This window comes from Notamacropus eugenii, chromosome 3, assembly GCF_028372415.1.
Source record: "Notamacropus eugenii isolate mMacEug1 chromosome 3, mMacEug1.pri_v2, whole genome shotgun sequence".
Taxonomy (NCBI): Eukaryota; Metazoa; Chordata; class Mammalia; order Diprotodontia; family Macropodidae; genus Notamacropus; species Notamacropus eugenii.
Genome location: NC_092874.1, coordinates 390,430,295 through 390,452,515, shown reverse-complemented (window position 1 = coordinate 390,452,515; position 22,221 = coordinate 390,430,295). Strand labels below are relative to the sequence as shown.

General features: G+C 39.6%; 1 protein-coding gene across 2 annotated transcripts in view; it reads right to left on the bottom strand.

Annotated features, from left to right (window-relative positions):
- Positions 1-8,985: 8,985 nt before the first annotated feature.
- Positions 8,986-22,221, bottom strand: part of PDGFA (platelet derived growth factor subunit A) — a 38,096-nt gene continuing 24,860 nt past the window's right edge. Inside the window, exons 5-7 of one of the 2 annotated variants that reach the window (XM_072597801.1) lie at positions 13,502-13,628; positions 12,738-12,826; positions 10,846-11,623 (exon numbers count right to left, since the gene is read on the bottom strand). In XM_072597801.1, the coding sequence (XP_072453902.1) occupies positions 12,771-12,826; positions 13,502-13,628 (183 nt within the window). In that variant the 3' untranslated portion in view covers positions 10,846-11,623; positions 12,738-12,770. Of the gene's footprint in view, positions 11,624-12,737; positions 12,827-13,501; positions 13,629-22,221 lie in introns of both variants that reach the window. The other variant, XM_072597803.1, reaches the window with a different exon arrangement.

Below are 22,221 nucleotides of genomic sequence, written 5' to 3'. Positions count from 1 at the left end.
CCTCACATCTGCCTTTCCAACCTTATTACATACTGCTTCTGTTCACCAACATAATATTACAGTGAAACTGAATTACTATGTAGTAATCTAGCTACCCTTAATTTGACACTCTCTCACATCTCTGTGCATTTGTACAAGCCCTCAACTATGCCTGGAATGTCTCCCCTCCTCATCTCTGCCTCTCAAATCTCTAGTTTTCTTTAAGGCTCACCTAAAGTGGCACCTGTTCTGGGAAGTCTTCCCTGATTTCCTCAATTGTTAGTGCTCCTTCTCCCTCTTTAATTGTCCTTAACTTATACTTATTTCTGTATACACTGTGTTCCCTCAGTAGAACATAAGCCAATTTCAGGTAGTTCAGTAGAAGGAGCACTGATCCTAGAGTCAGGAAGACCCAAGTTCAAATACAGCCACAGACATTCACTAACTGTGTCATCCTGGGCAAGTCACCACACCCCTGTCTGTAAGTTTAGCATTCTAGGCAGAGCCACAAAGGAGGAGTAGAAAGATGCATATATGCTAGCTCTTCCCCCAGAGCCCATAAAATACCTGTAAAAAATTACTCTCGGGAAATTCTAGAGCAGTAGAAGCCATAGAACAACAAAATGAAAGAGATTTCCAGCCCAGGGTGGCCTAGAGGGCAGACAAGAAAGGTCAGTCACACCACACATGGGGCAGAGCGCAGCCCAGCCTTGACCACATAGCACCTGGAGCAGGCCTCAGTGAGGGGGGGGGGGGTCCCCAGCAGCAGCAGCTGAGGTTCCCGGATTCTTCAACCCACACGCACCAAATAGAGCTTCAGAGGTCAGTGAGAGTGCTTTTGCTAAGGGAAAGACAGGAGCAGGGTCCCCCCCTGGCCCCAGCCCCAGGCAGCGGCAGTGGTGGCAGGGCTGTGTCCCTTTGTGGAGCTCAGCCTAAAGGCCCTGGGGGAATTGAGCAGCTGATCTAAATCTCAGCCTGGCAAGGGAGTAAACTCCTCTCCCTTGATTGTGCCACCTTGGAGGAACTGAGAACTTACAGGTCCCCAGAACATACCCTCCTCTTGACAAAGGACTCAAAAGTCAAGTAACTGACTGAGAAAATGCCCCAAAAAGGGAAAAAAATAAGACTTTAGAAGGCTACTTTCTTGGTGAATAGGTACTTCCTTCCATCCTTGCAAATGAGGAAGAACAATGCTTGACATCAGAGGCCTCCAAAATAAATATGAATTGGTCTCAGGCCATGGAAGAGCTCAAAAGAGATTTCAAAAATCAAGAGAGGTGGAGGAAAAACTGGGAAGAGAAATTAGAGCAATGCAAGAAAATCATGAAAAGTGAGACAGAAGCTTGCTAAAGGAGACCCAGAAAAATGCTGAAGAAAATAACACCTTTAAAAATAAGCTAACTCAATTGCCAAAGAGGACCAAAAAGCCAATGAGAATAAGAATGTTTTAAAAAGCTGAATTAGGCAAATGGAAAAGGAGGTTCAAAAGCTCACTGAAGAAAATAGTTCTTTAAAAAAGAGAATGGAGCAGATGGAATCTAATGACTTTATGAGAAACCAAGAAATCACAAAACAAAACCAAAAGAATGAAAAATGAGAAAACAATGTGAAATATCTCACTGGAAAAACAACTGACCTGGAAAATACATCCAGGAGAGGAAATTTAAAAATTATGGGACTACCTGAAAGCCCTGATCAAAAAAAGAGCCTAAACATCATCTCGCATGAAATTATCAAGGAAAACTGCCCTGATATTCTAGAACCACAGGGCAAAATAAATATTGAAAAAATCCACTGATCACCTCCTGAAAGGGATCCAAAAAGAGAAACTCCAAGGAACATTGTGGCCAAATTCCAGAGTTCCCAGGTCAGGGAGAAAATATTGCAATCTGGTAGAAAGAAACAATTTGAGTATTGTGGAAATACGATCAGGATAACACAGAATTTGGCAGCTTCTACATTAAGGGATCAAAGTGCTTGGAATAGGATATTCCAGAAGTCAAAGGAACTGGGATTAAAACTAAGAATCACCTTCCCAGCAAAACTGAGTATAACACTTCAAGGGAAAAAATGGTCAATGATATGGAGGACTTTCAAGCATTCTTGATGAAAGACCAGAACTGAAGAGAAAATTTGACTTTCAAACACAAGAATCAAGAGAAGCATGAAAAGGTAAACAGGAAAATGAAATCATAAAGGAGTTTCTAAAGTTGAACTGTTGACATTTCTACATGGAAAGATAATATTTGTAGCCTTTGAGACTTTTCTCAGTATTTGGGGAGTTGGAGGGATTACACACACACACACACACACACACACAGAGAGAGAGAGAGAGAGAGAGAGAGAGAGAGAGAGAGAGAGAGAGAGAGAGAGAGAGCGCACAGGGTGAATTGAATAGGAAGGAATCTTATCTAAAAAAATAAAATTAAGGGGTGAGAGAGGAATATATTGGGAGGAGAAAGAGAGAAATGGAATGGGGCAAATTATTTCTCATAGAAGAGGCAAGAAAAAACTTTTTCAATAGAGGGGAAAAGGGGGGAGGTGTGAGGGATAAAGTGAAGTTTACTCTCATCACATTTGGCTCAAGGAAGGAATAACATGCACACTCAATTTGGTATGAAAACCTATCTTACACTACAGGAAAGTAGGGGAGAAGGGGATAAGCAGGGTGGGGGGGATGATAGAAGGGAGGGCAAAAGGGAGGAGGGTCCAATTAGAAGTAAACACTCTTAGGGAGGGACAAGGTCAAAAGAGAGAATAGAAGAAATGGGGGCAGGATGGGATGGAGGGAAATATAGTTAGCCTTACACAACATGACTATTATGGAAGTCATTTACAAAAGTACACATATATAACCTATGTTGAATTGCTGCCCTTCTCAGTGGGGATGGGTGGGAAAGGAGCAAGGAAGAAAAGTTGGAACTCAAAGTTTTAGGAACAAATGTTGAGAATTGTTTCTGCATACAACTGGGAAATAAGAAATACAAGTAATGGGGTATAGAAATTTATCTTGCCCTACAAGACAAGAGAGAAGATGAGGACAAGGGAAGGGAGGGGTGCCAGAAGGGAGGGTAGATTGGGGGAATGGGCAATCACAATGCTTGACATTTTGGGGTGGGGAGAGGGGAGAGATGGGGAGAAAATTTGGAACTCAAAATTTTGTGGAAATGAATGTTGACAACTAAAAGTAAATAAATAAACATTAAAAAAAAAAGTCTAGCATTCTATCCACTGCGTCACCCAGTTGCTTCTAGTTACTGGATTTCACATGTTGTGGTTGTTTAGTTGTCCAGTTGTGTCAAACTAACTCTTTGTGACCCCATGGACCATACCACACTATCTCTCAAAGTCTGTCCAAGTTCATTTTCATTGTTTCCATGACACTATTGATCCACCTCCACCTATGCCAACCCCTTTTCCTTTAGTCCTCAATCTTTCCCAACATCAGGGTCTTTTTCAATGCATCCCATCTTCTCATTATATGGCCAGAGTATTTAACTTTCAGCTTCAGGATTTGACCTTCCAGTCAATAGCCTGAATTAACTTCTTAAAGTATTGACTGATTGATCACCTTGCTGTCCAAGGTACTCTCAAAAGTCTTCGTTATTATCACAATTTGTAAGCTTCAACTCTGCAGCACTCAGTTTTCCTTATAGTTCAATTCTCACAGCTATATGTTGCTTCTAGAAAAAACACAGCTTTAACTATATGAACCTTTGTCAGCAAGGTGATATCTCCAGTTTCTTAGTATGCTGTCCAGATTTGCCATAGCTTTCCTTCCAAGGAGCAAGCATCTTTTAATTTCATGGCTGTAGTCACCGTTTGCAGCTATCTTTGAGTCCAAGAATATAAAATCTGACACTGTTTCCATTTCTTCTCCCTCTGTTTGCCAGGAAATGATGAGACCAGTTGCCAAGATCTTAGGTTTTGTTTTTTGTTTTTTTATGTTAAGCTTCAAGCCAACTTTTACACTCTTCTCTTCCACCCTCATCAAGCAGTTTCTCAATTTCTCTTCACTCTCTGTCATTAGAATAGTGTCATCTCCATATCTGAGATTATTGATATTTCTCCCGGCAACCTTAATTGTAACTTTTAATTCATTCAGGTTGGCATTTTGTATGGTATACTCTGCGTACAAGTTCAATAAATAAGGTGACAATATACAGCCCTGTCATACTCCTTTTCCAGTCTTAAACCAATCAGTTGTTCCATGTTTGATTCTAACTCTTGCTTCTTGGCCCACATACAGGTTCCTTAGGAGACAAGTAAGCTGATCTAGTACTCCCATTTCTTAAGTGTTTGCCACATTTTGTTGTGATCCATACAGTCAAAGAGTACAAGAATATTACAGACCTATATAAAGTGTTTCAACTCATTAAAACTAAAGATTCATGCTACATACTGCCATCACCAATTTAACTCAAGACTATTTGACCCAGCCAAACTAGCTTCTGATTGTTCTTCCCACACGGTACTCCATCACCTGTTTCCGTATCTTTGTAAAGACTATGCCCCATGATTGGAGGGCATGACTACCTCCAAAGGTTTAAGTCTCGTCTCTGACACATACTGGCATGATCCTACTTCTCAGTGTTCTAGGAAACTCTCAAGACAATGAGTTGAATTGACCAGTGAAATCACAAGGTTTACACACCCACACACACACACATACACATATATATATATACACAGAGAGAGAGAAAGGGAGAGTTTTGAGAGAAACATGTATATACAAGGATATGCATTTAGACACAGACATATACACACATACATATGTGTGTATATATGTGTATAGTTATATATGTATATATATACATATATACATGTGTGTGTGTATGTGTGTAAACCTTGTGATTTCATTGGTCACTTCAACTCATTGTCTTGAGAGTTTTCTAGAGCACTGAGAAGTAGGGTCATGCCAGTATGTGTCAGACAAGACTTAAACCTAGGACTTTCTAGCTCAAAATCCAGCTCTTTATCCACTCTGTCATATGGCCTCTGATTCATATACTCTCTCTCTGCAAATATACATACATATATGTGTGTATGTACAATCCCATGAACTTGACCCCAGAATAATAAAATATGACTTTTGACTTGTGAGTCAGTTCATTGTGCACATCCAATCTCTTCTATTTTCATATCTAGGAATCACACCTACAGAGGTAAGAGCTAGAACCATGTTTCCGGCCCCCATTTCTCTCCAAAGTTCAGTTTCTATATTTCTCAATTCCTATCAGACATTCCACATGAATATCCTATCTTCACCAAAAATGCAACATATCTGAAAGGAAATTCCCCTTTCAGTCTGGAGTCTGTTCCTTGTCTAAGTTCTCAATTACTGTTCATGGCACCATTGTCTGTTCCCCAGTCACAAAATCTGAGTCAACTTTGACTGATCCTTCTCAGTTATAATGGATAGATTACTGGCCCTGGAGTCAGGAGAAACTGAGTTCAAATTTGACTTCAAACATTTACTAACTGTGTGACCCTGGCAAGTCATTTAACCCTGATTGCCTCAATTTCCTCTTCTTTAAAATGAGCTGGGGAGAAAGAAATGGCACAAATCACTCTAGTATCTTTGCCAAGAAAACCCCAGAGTTAGACACAACTGAAATGACTCAACAACAACCTCAGTTATCATGCATCTTAGGCCAACAATTTTTGTCATTTGTTTCTTGTCATTTGCAAGAGGCAAGTGTAAGGTAGAAAGACAAGTGTAACGTAATAGAAATCTGGGCTTGAAATTAATTAGACTTGAGTTCAAGTCCTGCCTGACACAGGCAGGAAAGAGCAATGATTCTGGAATCAGAAGACTCAAGTTCAAAACCTCCTTCTGCCACTTAATATCTGTGTAAGCTTGGGCAAGCCAATTAATCTCTATGCCTCAGTTTCCTGAACTGAAAAATGATGGGGTTTGGAGGTGGGTGAGATGGTCTTTTGGTATTTTCCAGGTTTGGATTTATAATTCCATAAATTCACTTAATTTTTAGACACCTCAGGTTACTCTAAAACCATAACTTATAATGGCTGATCTGCATAGATGGAGGGAGGTTTCCACACTGAAAATTCTCCACAGCAATAAAATCACAGATCCAGACCAATAGTCTCCGCCTGCGCTATCCTTTCAATTTTTTATATTTTTTTTTTTGGAGGCAAGACACAGGGTCACTTAGCTAGTAAGTTTCTGAGGTTGGATTTCAACTCAGGTTGTCTTAACTCCAGGATCACTGTACCTCCTAGCTGCCCCTATCCTTTCAGTTCTAGTTGTTGCCAAAGTGAGACCCTAATCACATGTGTTTGATGTGTAGTATTGACCTTCTTATGCATTTCATCTAGCCTCCATGTATCAATCCTTCCTGCTCATCACTACCAAATTAATTTTCCTAAAATGCCACTCTCAAAAATAAAACCCTCAAGCCTTTCATAATGCCTCAAATTCCAAACTCTTTATCAGAGACCTTTCAAGACCTTCAGCAATCCTGCCCCAGTCCCTCCACTACCAATCTTGTCTCCCACCATTTCCCAGGGCCTCTTCAACAAAGACTTTCTCCCATCTGGAATGCCCTCTTCCCTCTTCACCATTCAGACTAGGGGTTCTTAATCTGAGGTCCGTGCACTTGTATTTTATGTATTTTGTTAAATCCATTTCAACATAGTTTCTTTTGTAAATCTGTTGTTACTTTATGCATTTAAAAACATTATTCTGAAGAGTCTGTAGACTATATCAGACTATCAAATGGGTCCAAGGAATGATCTAAAAAAAGATTAAGAAGCCCTAGTCCAGACAAAACGTCTTAATCTGTGAGGGACCAGTTTAAGTCTCATTTCCACTTTTGAGTCCCTTATCTAACACCCATTGTTCCTTTTCTTGGACAAGTAAACAGTACATAGAGTAGTGATCCTCTAACTTTTTTATCTCAGGATGCTTTTACACTCTTCAAAATTAGTGAAGACCTTGCCTCCCAAGAACTTTGGGGAGGGATATACAATATGTATATGATCATATATTTAACATTACACATTTCTACATATGAATATTTGTCATATTAGAAATTTTATGAAAAAAATATACCTCAGACGCCCTGACAAGATCTTAGGGATCTCCAGGGGTCCCCAGACGACTTTGAAACTACTGGTATAGAGCATGGAGTTCTATAAGAATTCATTTATAAGCTGCTTTTTGCTTTTTCCCTTGTGGATGGGGAATTGACTGCATTGGTGGAAAGATGGCCAGATTGTAAGGCTTTTTGAAAGCAGGACCTCATCTTATGCTTCCTTGTCTCGCCATCATTTAAGAGTGTCTGGCACATATAACTCCAAAAAAGAAACATGTTTGGGAATGAAGTCCAATATCACAAAAAAAGTAAGAAATGAGTTGTAGGAGAAATGGCACTGAAGTCAAAAGGCCCAGGTTCAAATCTCAGTTGTCAGTTTCAATGCCTACTTTGGGCAAATCACTTTCCTTCTCTGGAGTTCTATTTAATTTGTAAAACCGAGAAGTTGACATACATGACCTCTAGGATTCTTTCTACGTAGGCTATAGAAATGATGCTGTGCTATAAGAGTGGGGTTTGAGGGAGTGATGTACACACACACCCCTTGGAAACCAAAAGAAAATAATTTTAATCCATTTAACAGAAGTTTGGAGGGTTTGAGGGGAGGGGGATTATTTTAATTAAGTAAATTCAAAGAGTGTTAGAACAGGAGAGGAATCATTTAACCCAACCCTACCTTTTTATAGGTGGGGGAAACTGAGTCCAGGACAAAGGAACTAAGTTGCTTAAGGCCATACAAGCCATCAGCATGGTAAAGTGAAAAGGGCACTGGCTCTAATATTAGGGATCTGGGTTCCAATTCTGACTCTTAACACCACCTTTGTGACTCAGCTTATGAATTAAAACCTGAGTTGAATCCTGCCTTAGACACTAGCAGGGTGATCCTGGGAAAGGGGCAACCTCTATTTCTTCACCTGTAAAATGAAAATAATAATAGCACTTACCTCACAGGGCTCTTGTGAGGATCAAATGACATTACTTAAGTGCTTTATAAACCTTAAACATGGGTATTGTACTTTGCTGAGAAATAGTTAACAAAATAGATAAAATACAATAGGACATAGATAATGGTAATCTATATTTTTTAAAGTCAACATGTGGCCCAAGTGGATGCAAGGGGATGGCTTAGTGCTCCCCCATCCTTTCTATTGAGTTTGACACGGATACCTAAGATTCCTTCCAGTCCTAATGACATGACCAAGAAGACTAAATCTGGTAAGACTGTATATTATCCCTAAGATCTGTTTTAGCTAGCCCTGACTATTCCCTTGCTTCTCCTTTCTTTTTCTCTCACAAAGGGGCTACCCTTGCCCTTTCACCTTTGGCTGGGGGAGTCCTTCTCAGACCTAAGGGGATTTTCTATTTGCTTCCTCTCCCATTATTTTTTGAAGCCTTTGGACTCAGCAGTACTTGGTTTAGGACACTGAGGCAAGTCATCTCGGAAGGGATGATCTGTTAGAAAGGAATGCTGGGAATGTAGACAAAACCGTCACAAAAGGAAGCAGCAACAAGCATCAATGACACTGAATTTTTTAAGTCATCCTCTCTGTAGCCAGTTCAAAGACTGGTCAATGTTTGCTTATGTCAACCACAGGGCCGCAGGGCTCGGACACAAAGACCATATCCCCTAATTCCTTGTAAGAGCCAGTAATGAAATTAACCGCCGACTCCAAGTTGGTCATTGAAAGGGCTACCGCAGGACCCTTCATTCAGTCTGTAGCTCTCCTCCCTTTGAAACCATGACAGTCTTTATGGCGGCACCAGGCAAATTTCTGCCTTGGGTTACATTTTCTCTGGGAACTAAATATACCAAGGAGCGAGCCAACTCCCTGCCACAGCAAAGGGACCACAGGGTGTCCCCACAAAGTGGGCCCCTGGTTTACTCCAGCACCTTTCTTTATTTTTCTAACATTTTCCCCAAAAAACCTATGAGGAGAGCACACCATGCTTTTTCAGCTACATGATTTTAATGGGTAAATGAATTCTTTCATTAGATAGCTTGCAAAAAAAAGAGAGAGATGGGCAATATTATTGGCATCTCACTGAAACATAAATATATAAATTACACTTTTACACATTTAAAAAAAACTTTAGACATATACATTCATGGGCATAGCATTGTGAATGGTACCCAGCTGAGAGTAAGCACAGGTGGGCAACAGAACTCAGGTTTCCACTCTCTGGGAAGAGTGCATCTACCCCATCCTGGCATCTGACTGGCATCCGGGTAAGGCTGAATTCTGACTTCATGCTGCCATGAACAGCCAGTTCCCAAATTGCTTTTCTGTTGCTTGAAATGTGATCATGCCAAGAGGGCAAGAACAGTTCAATCTTTTCCCCCAAATTTGAAAAGCTACACACAAGTGTTTTCACTCAGCCTCTCCCCACCCCACTACCCCATCCTACCCCAAATCTCTTTAGTGTTTACATCTCAAAGCTTCAGTTCATTCACATTCAGAGGCATTCCATTCAGGCAGAAAGCCTTATCATAAAGACATGCTACTTTAGAAGTTCCTCTTTAAAAAACAAAAACAAAAAACAAAACCCCTTTGCTTCACTAACACATACAACAGAGAGAAAGGTTCCATCTCTTAGGAGATATTTCATGTGAACTGTGACAAACAAAATTAAAAGGAAAATGGTCACATGACCTAACCTACTTGGAGGTTTGAGGGAAGAAATAAGGCAGCCTAAGGAGCCACCAAGGGACTCAGAATAGTCAACTGTCTATGTCTACCCAAGGCCATAAGCCGAAGAAAAGTAGAAAATAAAATCAGACTTTTGCCTATACCCTCCACGCAAGCCTGACTCAAAATGTGGGGTTTTTATTTTCCTTTTAAGTTAAATTCATCCAAATAACCCCTCTGACTAAAGTTTTCACTTTCCTTCCCAATGGCTTTTGGCATCAGATAGGCAAGAGCCTCAGTCAACTAACCAAATGTTTGGTCTGTGTGACAATAAATGAACAGTTGGGTCAATTTCTTTCATCAAATTGAACTGACCAATGGTTCTGGAATTTTAAATATGACCACATCCTCTTTAATTTTCAAAGCAGTGGGTGGGGCCTGAAGCCAAATGGGTTCAGCTGAGCCCTCCAGAGAGGACCCAGTGGAATCCCCATGCACCACTGGGTAAATGAAAGAAGCATATGCATGTCAACCAGTCTTCTTCTGCAAGAAGACCTGGGGGTTTGAGACAGAATTTGAAGCTGGTTGGGCTATTCTAGTAGAAAAATATGACCATAAAATATTAAGAGGGGGAGGGTTGGATTCCTTTGGAGGTGGAGTTTTTTCTTTTGTTGTGATGAGTACTAGGGTCTTGGAGGAAGGGAGGGAAAAGGGGATGATTTCAAGAAAACATAGCAGGATTTCTCAGGTATATAAAACTGTTAATTTTAGATAAAAATACAAACTTCACCTTTACAAAAAACACATTTTCTGTTGAATACACGCAAAGCATAACATCTTACCAAAAATAAAGAATTTTAAAGTTCTGTTCAAATATTGGCAGCAGGTCCACTTCTCTGCTGTGACAACATTGTACAATACAGATACAAGAAGAAGTTGTACATTTTCACCCAGCCAAACATGTCAAAAATTAACTTTCTATCTCATATATTGTAAAAAGAATGGCAAATTGCTAACACAGATATCACTGACTAGTCACCAACTGACAAAAGCCTGGAAGGGAGGATTTGGCATGGAGGTTTCTATGATTGGTTTACGCACATTATTTTACTGAAATGGCTTAAATTAAAAAGGAAAGGGGGAGGAAGGAGAAAAATATAAACCCAGAAACATTTAGAAAATTATGCATAGGTAGGTATACCATGTTTATTTTAATACATCTCATTAGTTTGCATCCTGCTAGGAGAAATACCATCATACTGCCTGCCTTACTGTTACAGCAGCCTTTTTCATGTGTTATTGGTAAATGGAGTCCAAGAGATTTAAAAAAAAAAAAAAGCTAGGCAAAGAATAAAAAGAAAAGCTTAATAATCACTTTATGGTGTAAAAAAAATCCACTTAAGGCTCTCCAAAAGGTTTTTGTATAGACTTAAAACACTACGGAGCGAGGATGTATTGTGTCTATAGTGTTCGCGTGGCGTTGGATACATTCCTGGTTGTTGTTTCCTTTTTGTGTGTGTGCCTGTAGTCCATCAGTGTCCATCCATCTTCATCAAGAAAACAGGCTTATTTCTTGACAAAAAGCACCTTTGACCACTCTTGACAGAAATCCATTGTTCATTTAGATTTTTGTCACATTTTTGTAGAACTTTTGGGTCTCATCCATTCAGTCAACCTTTTTTTTTTTGTATGGGTTTTTGTATAGTTTTTTTTTCTTTTTTTTTGGACAAGGAAGCTTCTTATTGTTTCACCGAGTGCTACAATACTTGCTTTGATGTCACATTAAACAAATGTACATTGTCTCTCTGTTCTCATCAAGTGTTCATTCAGACAGTTTTTCACAGACGAGAACGAGTAAAGTATACTGTCAATGAAGCACCATACATAGAAGGTTCAGGAATGTAACAAACCATGTACATCCGTGTCCCAGAGGTTTTCTAGCTTATTTTCACCTCACATCTGTTGGGGAAAGAAAAAAACAATAACATTGGGATTTAAAGAGTCATTATTTACTTGTTGCCTTTTTATTTCTACATCAACAATCAATCAAAAGACGTGGCTACATGGAACAATTAGCCCAATTAAAATAGCACAGAAAGCTGGTTAATAGGATTTAGTGACTTGTGAGACCTGTACAAGTGAAATCCAAATCATATTTCTAACAGTAAAAAAAAAAAATTCTAGAGTCAGAATAAGGAGATCCGAACTATTCACATCCCAACTCCATCTCTATGTGAACTTTAGCCATGGCAGCCATTTTACTTGGTCCAACTGTCTTATGGTTCTGAAACTTGGCATGGTCTCCAAAGTCCCTTGAAGTTTTAAGATACTATACTACAGGAATTATGAAGACACTATCCTGTTTCACAGGTTTCCAAAGCTCCTTGATTTGAAAGGTTCCTCATTCCCTCCCCAACTTCATGTTTTAGAATTAGAGAAAGGAAGTCTGAGATCCTCACAGAAACAGTCATGTCTAGTTGTCTTCAATGAGACAATCAATGTCAAGGAGGGCTGGTGAATCATCTGCCATGGGTGGGGGAAGGGGGATGTAAAATATTTAAAGCTCCTTTCTTACTCTAGGATTCTATGATTTAGGATATTAAATCCACGGGTCCTTCTTCTAAAGCAGGCCAAAGTGGGTGTAGAGATCCTCCCAGGTCTAACATGAGATTTTTCCAGACATTCAACTTTTAAATAGCCCAATCCTTTGAAACAGAAACCATTTTCAATCTTGCAATCCATTCATGCATTGTTACAGGATACTTTGACCCTCCAAATCAGTGAAACAGAGAAAAACAAAAGCCAGAGGAATGATACTTCAGATCACAGAAGCTCAAGTATTAATTAAGGCCTTTACAAAGGCAAGAAAGGTAGAGTCAAAGGATGGAAGAGGCCAATGGTTCCGGGAAAACACCAGCAAGGTAGAATGATTACAGTCAATCATATCTGATCTCTGCAGCTTTCAGGTAGCAAGTGTCAAGATTGGAAGAGTGATTCAGTTGGTGTGATAAAGAGTTTGATTAAGCTGTCCACTGCTTGTGGGATTACAGTGTATTCAGTTTTTAGGTCCTACCTGAGTATGATTACCAAATAGCTCCAGTGGGCCTTAGGTTGGTTTTAACTTTTTTCTTTTCCGTTTTTTACCTGTTTCCCTAGGCCTTCCTGTTAACATAAGGGGAAGGAGGGTGAAAGGCCCTAAGGAAATGCTGTTTGCTTGAAAACTGAAGCAATAAATACTTGAGATGTTTACCTTTCTGAAAGAAAACTTGACAATCTTTTGCATTAAGGTACTTCCTTGTATTCTATTTTGTTTTAACTGACCTTAGGAATACATTATAAAACCATGCTGCTTTGTAAGCAAAGACTCACTATGAAAACCTTGGTTTCATGTGACTCAAGTTGGGAGCCTGAAGAAATAACCTCCCATTCATCCTTTTTCTACCATCCTAAAAAGCTAACTTTCATTAAAAGAAAAGGCCAAAAAACAAACAAACAAAAAAAAACCTTTCATCCCTCATCCCAATTGGGTTTGAGCCGTATCTTTAGCTATACCCAGGATAAGGCTATAACCTCCACACCCACCCCCACTCTACTCTCACACCCTCACCTGTCCACCAAATAATCTTCCATTCCAATATCTTCATGAGTTAATCTTTATATCTTTATATTAAATACAGCTGGCACATACGCTCAAAAGTATTTGCCAAGCTTAATTCCAACATTCACCAAGCATCCTAACAACTTTGCTGCACTCTCCATCCAACACTTCCACCCCTCTACCAAACCCCGGGAAACAAAGATGTAAAAAGTACCCACATCGAAAAGGTGGCCACTTACCAGTTTCTTCTTCTCGATAATCTGAATTAGAATTTGATGACATACAGGTACACTCCAAATGCTCTTCTAACCTCACCAGAACCTCTTTTAATTTTGGTTTTTTCCTAACATATTCCACTTTTGCCACCTGCAAAATAAAAACAGCAAATACAAGTGAGACCCACATTGGTGATTTAGTTTTTAGCAATCTCTTTATAAAAAAAAGAATGAACTCTAAGAGTCATTTTTTCAATAAGATTGCAGAGCTAGCTGGTCACAGAGCACCAACCAGAACCTAGGGCTCCTGAAGAACCAGTTTCATTCACTTCCAAATGGAATCCAACAGGATTGCCTCTGAAGCTTCCGAAGAAGTTACTTGCCTTCCAGCAAAATCCCCACTACTTTGAAAAAAATAAATCATGACCAAAAAATATTCTAATCATGATAAATATTTGAGATCTAGTTGGGTTTGTGTACATTTGCTCTAAGCAAAAGGAAGATGCAACGGCATATGATGCTAGTTGTAACCAGCACAGAAAACCAGCAAAATGGAAAAAGGCATCTTTTAGAAGATTATTTAACCTCTTTGTGACTTTCATTATTAGCCCACAATATTTTCACTTAAATCAGTCAGCCAATGAAAATAACAAACTAGGGTTTGTTGACCTGGTCAAATACGTTAATAACCTACACAAGAAAAAAAAATGAGGATTTCAGTTTTCCCAACATTCCCCTCCAGCTTGTTTTCAGAAATTTAGGCCAAAGACCCTGGCATGTAATCTCAGCCTGATGAAATCAGTTCCCAAGAGGACTTAAACATCCACCCAGAACAGACAGGGTTCTAAGATCTGGGGCGAGTCTACATTCATGGCATTTTGAGTTAATGCCAATCCCCAAACTGAGATTCTCTATCTTTAGATAAGACAACTCCATGGAAGGTTCTGAATGAATCAATCAGTTTAATTGGTCCCAAGTGGCAGCTGGAAATGGAAATAAAACATTTAAGATTCCAATTACCCTTCAGGGACAGTGCTAAAATAAAATTATTTTCTTTGTCCCAAAGAAGTTGAGGTACCAAAAAAAAAAAAAAATCCAGCAGAAGACTTTAGGGAATTATCATATTGGCACATCATAGATCACGGGCCAAAGGCCAAAAAATTCAGCCATCTCAATCTCCTGGGCTTTTAAACAGAGTCCACTTGTCTTGGCGCAATACTGAATAGGGTCCTGCAACAGTCACATTCCCAGGCTGGGAAAACCAGGCACCAAAATGGCGCTAAATGAACTTCTGGAGAGCACTTGCTATCTGGCAAAGCATTTCCTCATTCAAGGGTAATTCCAAGCCATCTGTGAGATCATTATCTTTCACATGAAAAATTAAGGGCACTGAATCCCTTTCAGTGTGCTATTCAAGGCCCTCTAATGGGCCCCCTTCTTGTGCTAACCTAATCATACTTCCCTCCAGCACACAGGTTCTTAACCTTGGGATAGATTCCAGGAAGTCTGTGAACTTGAATTAAAAAAAGTATTGGGGGGGGGGGGGTTCCCTTAATAATCCTACACATTTTATTTAAGGCATTTAAAAAACATTAATTTTGATCAGGAGCCCAAAGGCTTTACTGCCAAAGGGGTTCATGACGTTAAAAAAAAAATAAGAATCTCTGTCGTTAGAAACAGAGTTGGTAAGCATAAGAAGAGGCCAACTGGAGAGCCCTGTTGTAGTATAATAAAACCCCTCTACTCCAGCTAGGCCCATCTCCTATTCCTCATGGGTACGCTCATTCCAAATTTGTACAACATGAGAGACAGACAAAACCTTTCAGATCTTAAACTGGGTGTTCCATAGACTTAAATAGTAAACTCATTATCTTTCCCCACAAAAATCTCCCCTCTTCTTAGATTCCCTATTACCATCAAAGGTACTACCATCCTCCCAGAGCACCCAGGTTCACAATCTAGGGGTCATCCTGGACTCCTCAAGCTCACTCTCACACCTTCATATCCAATCTGTCACCAAGGCTTGTCACATTTTACCTTCAAAATATCTCAAATACACCCTCTTTTAAAATCTGACACGACCACCAACATCTTGATATAGGTTCTCATGCTTGGACTAATAATGATTGTCTATGTGCCACAAGTCTCTCTACAAATCAACTAGCATCATCTCCCTGAAATACACGTCTGTGTCACACCTGTCTCCATCCCTCCCCCCGACTCAATAAATTCCTATCACCTCCAGGATCAAATATCAAAATCATTCTTTGGCATCCAGAGTTCTTCATGATTGCCACCCTCACCTTTCCAATATTCTTACATCTTCTATACCCCATGTACTCTGAGATCCAGTGACACAGCCTTCTTTGCTATTTCTTAGAACAAGACATTCCACTCTAGTTCCCAAGTACAAGGATTTTCAATGGCTGTGCCTCATGCTTGGAATGCCCTCTTTATTCATCTCTACCTCCTAGCTTCCCTGACTTCTTTCAAGTTCCAGCTAAAATGCCATTGTGTACAGAAAGCCTTTCCCAATCCCTCTCAAGTCTAATGCCTTTCCTCTATTGATTATCTCCAATTTACCCCTATATATAAAGCTTGTTTGTACTTAGGTGTTTGTATGTTGTCTCTCCCATTAACATAGACTATGAGCTCCCTGAAGCAGGATCTGTCTTTTTATCTTTCTTTGTAGCCTTGGCACTTATTTACAAATTACTTCAAATGGACTTCTTCCACCTTCCTTCTAAGGAGAAGCTGATGCTTGGATTTTTCTTTCAAAGAAAAAGTTGTCCCTCAACAAGTGAACAGGAAATGGACACAATGACTTGCATTGTACAGATAGTTTAAGGCAATTCCAATTTGGGATCGGAATTACCTGGATGGCCAACTGTCTACTTCACTTAGTGCAATAGGCAAAACTAGAACAAGATTTTATTGTAACATCTCAAGGTGTCCATGAAGTAAACACACACATTATAGTATATTAATCGTTAACTCAGAGATGGTGCAAAGGGCTTCTGAAGGAGACATGTGAAAAAGTATTTGACCATGTAATATAACCAAACATGATGATATGACTCTACACTAAAGGTCTGGGGAGTGGTAGTTGTGTCCTATTTTGGAGATGGGAGTTATGAGGCAACCAAGCCCATTTTATATGAAATTTCTCTAAGAATAAACTTTCACATGGACATTCACTCATAAGGCACACTGCCCTAGATGACAATGTTATTTTTCTCTTGTGCCATTTTTGTACTGTATTCTCTCTCTGGAAAGCTCTGCCCAAGTGATCTTTGCAACCTCTGCAACAGTGGTCCTTCAAACCAGAGAGCTAGATTTTAAACCTGGGCCCTAAAGAAACTGGAGAGCAGGGACATGGCAAGAAAACTCCTTCCTTCACATACAACCTCAAACTTCTGTGTATTCATACTAAGGGTGTACCTACATCTGCTAACCCAAATGGTCCCTGTTGGGTCCAAGGACTGAGGAAAGAACAGGTCATGGACAGTAAGAACATATCTAGGTATAGTAGTAGGCTAAGCAAGGAATGTTCATACATCTGTTCAAGTCTGTATTTTCACCTTCGGCCCCACTGCCAAGGTCTTAACAAGTCCGTAAGGAGGTAAATCATGCTGGTGACCCAGAGATGAAAGCGACAAACAAGATTTTTGAAAGATTCCTAAAGATGGAGGTAGGAGACTTTGCAGAGCATAGCGGCATCATCTCCTAGGTCTGAATAGCCATGTTCAGATATCCATCTTCTGCCTCTCATGGGTAGAAGTGGGTGAGTATGGATATGCAATATTTTATACTCATTCAGCTGGCTAGCATGTTGATTGTTTTAATTAACTGTATGTTTCCCTTGGTTAGGGAGAAAGGCTTGCTGGGGAAGAGATATGAAAAGGAGGATATTCAGAAATATCTGCTATGTTGAGAAGGTATCTAATGGCTTAAAGAAAGAAAAGGCCTTCATGCCCTATACTCAGAATCAGATATCCAGAAGGAACCTTTAAGGTATTCTATTTCAAATGTTTACCTTTTACTCCTACATTGTGGTCATCAAGTAATCCTATGACCTTTGCATGAACAAAAGGACAGTCAATTAGCATTAAATACCCACTACCTGCCAGGTTGGGTGGTGAAACAGATAGAGAACTGGTCCTGTGAGTCAGGAAGACTCATCTTCCTGAGTTCAAATCTGGCGTAATACACTTACAAGTTATGTGACCCCTAGGCAAGCCTTTTAACCCTGTTTGCCTTAGTTTCCTCATCTGTAAAATGAGCCAGAAAAGGAAACGTCAGACCACTCCAGTATCTTTGCCAAGAAAACCCAAACGGACTCACAGAGCATCAGACATGACCGAACATCATTCTCCAGGTACCATGTTATACACTGGGGTTGCAAAGAAAGGCAAAAAAACCAGTCCCTACTCAAGGACCTCACAGTCTATCTAATGGGGGAGACAACGCGCAGTGAGTGACCAAGAACTTTATCTCATCGGGCAGTTTGCTCTTGTTAAAACTTCCCATTCAGAGACCGTTACTACCTACATCTATTTTCTACACTAGCACTCCTGTTTCAACATCCACACTGAGGGTGATATAATGGAAAGAACCACAGATCTGGAGTCCGGATGAAAAATGTCAGAATGGAGTCTAGATGTAAATCCTGCTTGGGGCACTTACTATCTGCATGTGCATCCTCAGGCAAAAATCTTTTCCTTCTGGGATTGCTTTTTCATCTTTAAAATGAGAAGGCTGGCCTAAATCAGTGAGTGCTAGTAATTGTTTAACAGCTAGCTCTCCAAGACAAAAATGTGTGCTGAGTACTCTCTAAGTTCAAATTACATTGTTAACATCTTCTCCATCACTTTCTTAATTCTAGACAATCAACTGAATTCTAAATCAAGCCCTGATTTCAATGTAGCATGCACCAATTTCCAAGGTGTAAAATGCTCGCACTGCAAATTTAAGCAACCACTAGTCAATTAAAACTGGCTCGAGGACACTCCTGACCAATTTGGACTTAAAGAGTCCTTTCCACCTTGTGTCCTATGCTTCTCCTACCCCATATCCATGAAAGGATGATTAGGGAAGGAAAGGGCAAGACCCTTGTCAGGAAAATGAACAAAAATTATCACAATAATTAACTCCAATTTTTCAGTTTGAGACTTAACCATTGATATACAATACAAGGTAGACTGAGGAACATCTAAACACACTGTGATACTTGAAAGTCATGGAATATGTTGCCAAGCCAGAATAATGAAAATCAAGAACTCGGAGAAGCAAGGAAGGATCTACATGAACTGATGCAGAGGGAAAAGCAATATGCACAACTATAACACTGTATAATAATATACACAGTGATGACAATACACACAATGACTACCTTGTAAAAAAAGCAAAAGTAGAAAAACATTGTATAATAAGCAGAAAAATATAGACAGTGACTACATTGTAAATTAACAGAAGTAGGAAAAATATGCACAATGACTACATTTTTGTAAGCAATAAGGAAAATATGAAACCAAAAAGCTTGACCCTGGAAAAGAGAGCTGAGAAAATGTACCCTAGGCTCAGCTCATTGAAGACAGGAAGGGCTATGTGCATAGAATACTTACATCCTTCGGAAATGGTTTGATGTTTATTTCTGATGGACCACTTTTCTTAATCTTTACTATAATGGATATTTCTCTAGTTTGGGGAGGGCAGAACATAGAAATAAGACATAAAAGCAAAAGAGATAAATAAAGATAAGATTTTTTTTTTTAAACAAAACTGAGTGGTTGGGTATTTAAAAAAAAAAAAACCACTGAACCAAAAAAAGTGATTCTTTCCGTTCAGAATCTTTTAAATTTCCAAAGAGTAAGTATTTATTTTCTAGTATTGGCTTTGTGAATGCCTAATATTCCTGTCATTATGTGGGGTTTTTTTTCCCTTTTCCTTCTCAGCCACAAGACTCAGGCACCACACTCCAGTGGGGGAAAAGAATACAACAACCCACCCACCTCCCCAAGACAAACTTACTGAACCTGTCAAGAGAAGTTTCAGAGACCCAGTTCACCCCATCACTTGCTTCCCCTTTAGTCAACCAGAAGGCCATGTTACTCTTTTTTTGCCCTGCAAACAAAAGTGCTACACACTTCAGACTGAGAAGTAGCAGGGTTCAGGTTAAAGACAATTTCCAAGGCAGTCATATTTCCATATGAAAAGATTTAGAATTGGCTGGGCAACTTAAGAGCACTTGGCTGAAAGGTCAACAAAGGTCAAGCGGTGTTTCCATCTTTTTGGAGTATCTGATTCTATATACACACCCCCTCCCCAAAGTCCTGATGGGCAGGATTTAAAAATGGATGCGTCAATAGATTTACCCCTCACCAAAGAGCACATGACCTTCACACTTTTACAACAGCACCCAGAACAACCTGCTCTTAAGGCCAGTGGTTAAAGGTCAGGAGTTATACTCAGCAACAGTCTAAGACAAAGGTGCCAAACTTGATAGGCAACTCAGCCAGAACCAGATTAAAATGTAAATGGGAAACAATTAACAAAAGAAACAAAAATACAGTAGATCATAGACAAATGTGTTTTTCTAAATTAATATGAGTCAGAGATCCTCATGTATGGCTTACTGTTCTCCCCCCACCCCTAATCCTATTTGAGTTTAATACTGCTAGGCTAAGAAATCAAATTCCTCTAGGTCCCACTTAAAAACAAAACAAAAAGTCCCAGTACTTGATATGTTTATACAAGTAACCCACAAAACTGCATATTGGCCTAGACCATATTGTTTAAAAATTCTTCCTCCACCTGGTGCCATTGAAAACACTTGATTTTCCAAGTTGGAACAGCTTATTTCACAACTATTCTCTGGAGTCACCTCAGTATCTTCTTCAACCTCAGATGTTAATCCATGCTAAATTCAAAGACAAAGAGTTTTCTAGATCTCATTTTCATTACTAGAACATCTTCTCCTTTTCTTCCAGTCCTTATTAATGACTTCCAAATTTCCATTATCAGGGAAGCTGTAACCTGATCTTTTTTTATTTCCACTAACTATCCAACTGACCCTGAGTACAAGTCGAGTTCCTTACCTGTAAAGCAAATAGGTTGAACTAGAGGATCATAAAAGTCCTTTTAACATTCTAGAAGTCTATTTATGCGTACCTGGTTCATATCCTTGTATCTGGCTTGTTTAGGAACATCCAAGATCCAATTTCTGGATCTTCAAGTCAAAAACTGTCTGCAAGATACAGTGAAGAGAGAGAGAGAGAGAGAGAGACCCTACCCCTCATACATACCCAATTCCTTTTTCATGAGGTTCTGTATTATTGGTGGTAATTTATATCCACATCTCTGTCTTCTCACTGGTTGTTCAAAAAACTGTCTAAGATTATTGGGCTGAAATGTTTTTTATTCGTTAGTACTGCTCAATAAAAGACTCAAGGTAAACCCAACAATGAGAAGTGATGTGGAGAGCACCCCCCACCAGCAACCAGTCAACCCAGCTCTGCCTTGAAGTATGTGACTTTAGCTTAAAGTCCCTTCCTGATTCAGGCCCTCACTTTCCACATCTGTAAAATAGATAGTTGAACTAGCTAATCTATCTCTAAGATCTTTTCTGGTTCTAAAAAGTTCTCAAGTTTTAAAAGTGCTAATCTGCGTATGATGTTCAAAATCTTCCTACCTCCAATACACATACCCAATTACCACTTGCTGCCTAGGTTCCATACGCCCACACTCCCACCAACACTATCCCCATAATGATGGGGTTGAAAAGAGCTTGCTCAGCAAAACCTCAGGTTAATTCTGATGCCAGGGACTTGTCAAAAGTTTCACTGGTTTACAACTTTGGAACTGATAGTAAAACAACTACAAATTTCATTTGTTATACAGGTCTTTGGGATGGGGGAGGAGAAGGAATACTGGGGAAAATTTTGGTGATATCAAATAAGACATCAATAAAAAATGTATTTAAAAAGGAGAAACTTTGTTAGAAAGTATTAAGGAGAATTAAAGAGAGACTTGGGACACACCCAAAAAAAGAGAGGGACAAAAGAATCCACAGAGGAGGGTCCTTTAGACCTAAAAACACTCACTCACTCTCTCCTTCTCTCCCTCTCTCTCTCTCTCTCACATACACATATGTGCATACACACATATAAAATGTTTTATCACTTGGTCCTTAATTCCAATTTTTTGGCCTTTACTGCCAAGCTCAGTATTACATATTTCAGGTTGATTATGCACTCAGCACTAATTAAGCTCTTGATATGTATCAAATGGCAGAGATATCATCAGGAACCAGTCTGATTCTTTGGGACCCAGTGCTTTGAGATGCCTCTATGAAACCAAAACTGAGTCTGGCTCCCTGTCCCTTATTTCTACCAAAGGGTCACAGAACTTGCAGGCACAAACAGGTGGCAGGGTCATTAATTTATAAGCTTTCATCTAAACATTCCTCCTTACCTACCTGAATGCTATGCAATATCACTGAGACCAAAATGAGAGGCTCTACTGTATTTTATTTGTCTGTTGGCTTCATGTACTTAAGGTACATTCATAAAGGTCGATAGCTCTATATAGGGGCAGCTAGATGATGCAGTAGATAGAGCCCCAGTGCAGGAGTCAGGAGGACCTGAGTTTAAATCTCATCTCAGACACTTGACACTCAGAAGCTATGTGACCTTGGGCAAGTCATTTAACCCCAAATGCCTCATCCTGGGTCATCTCCAGTCATC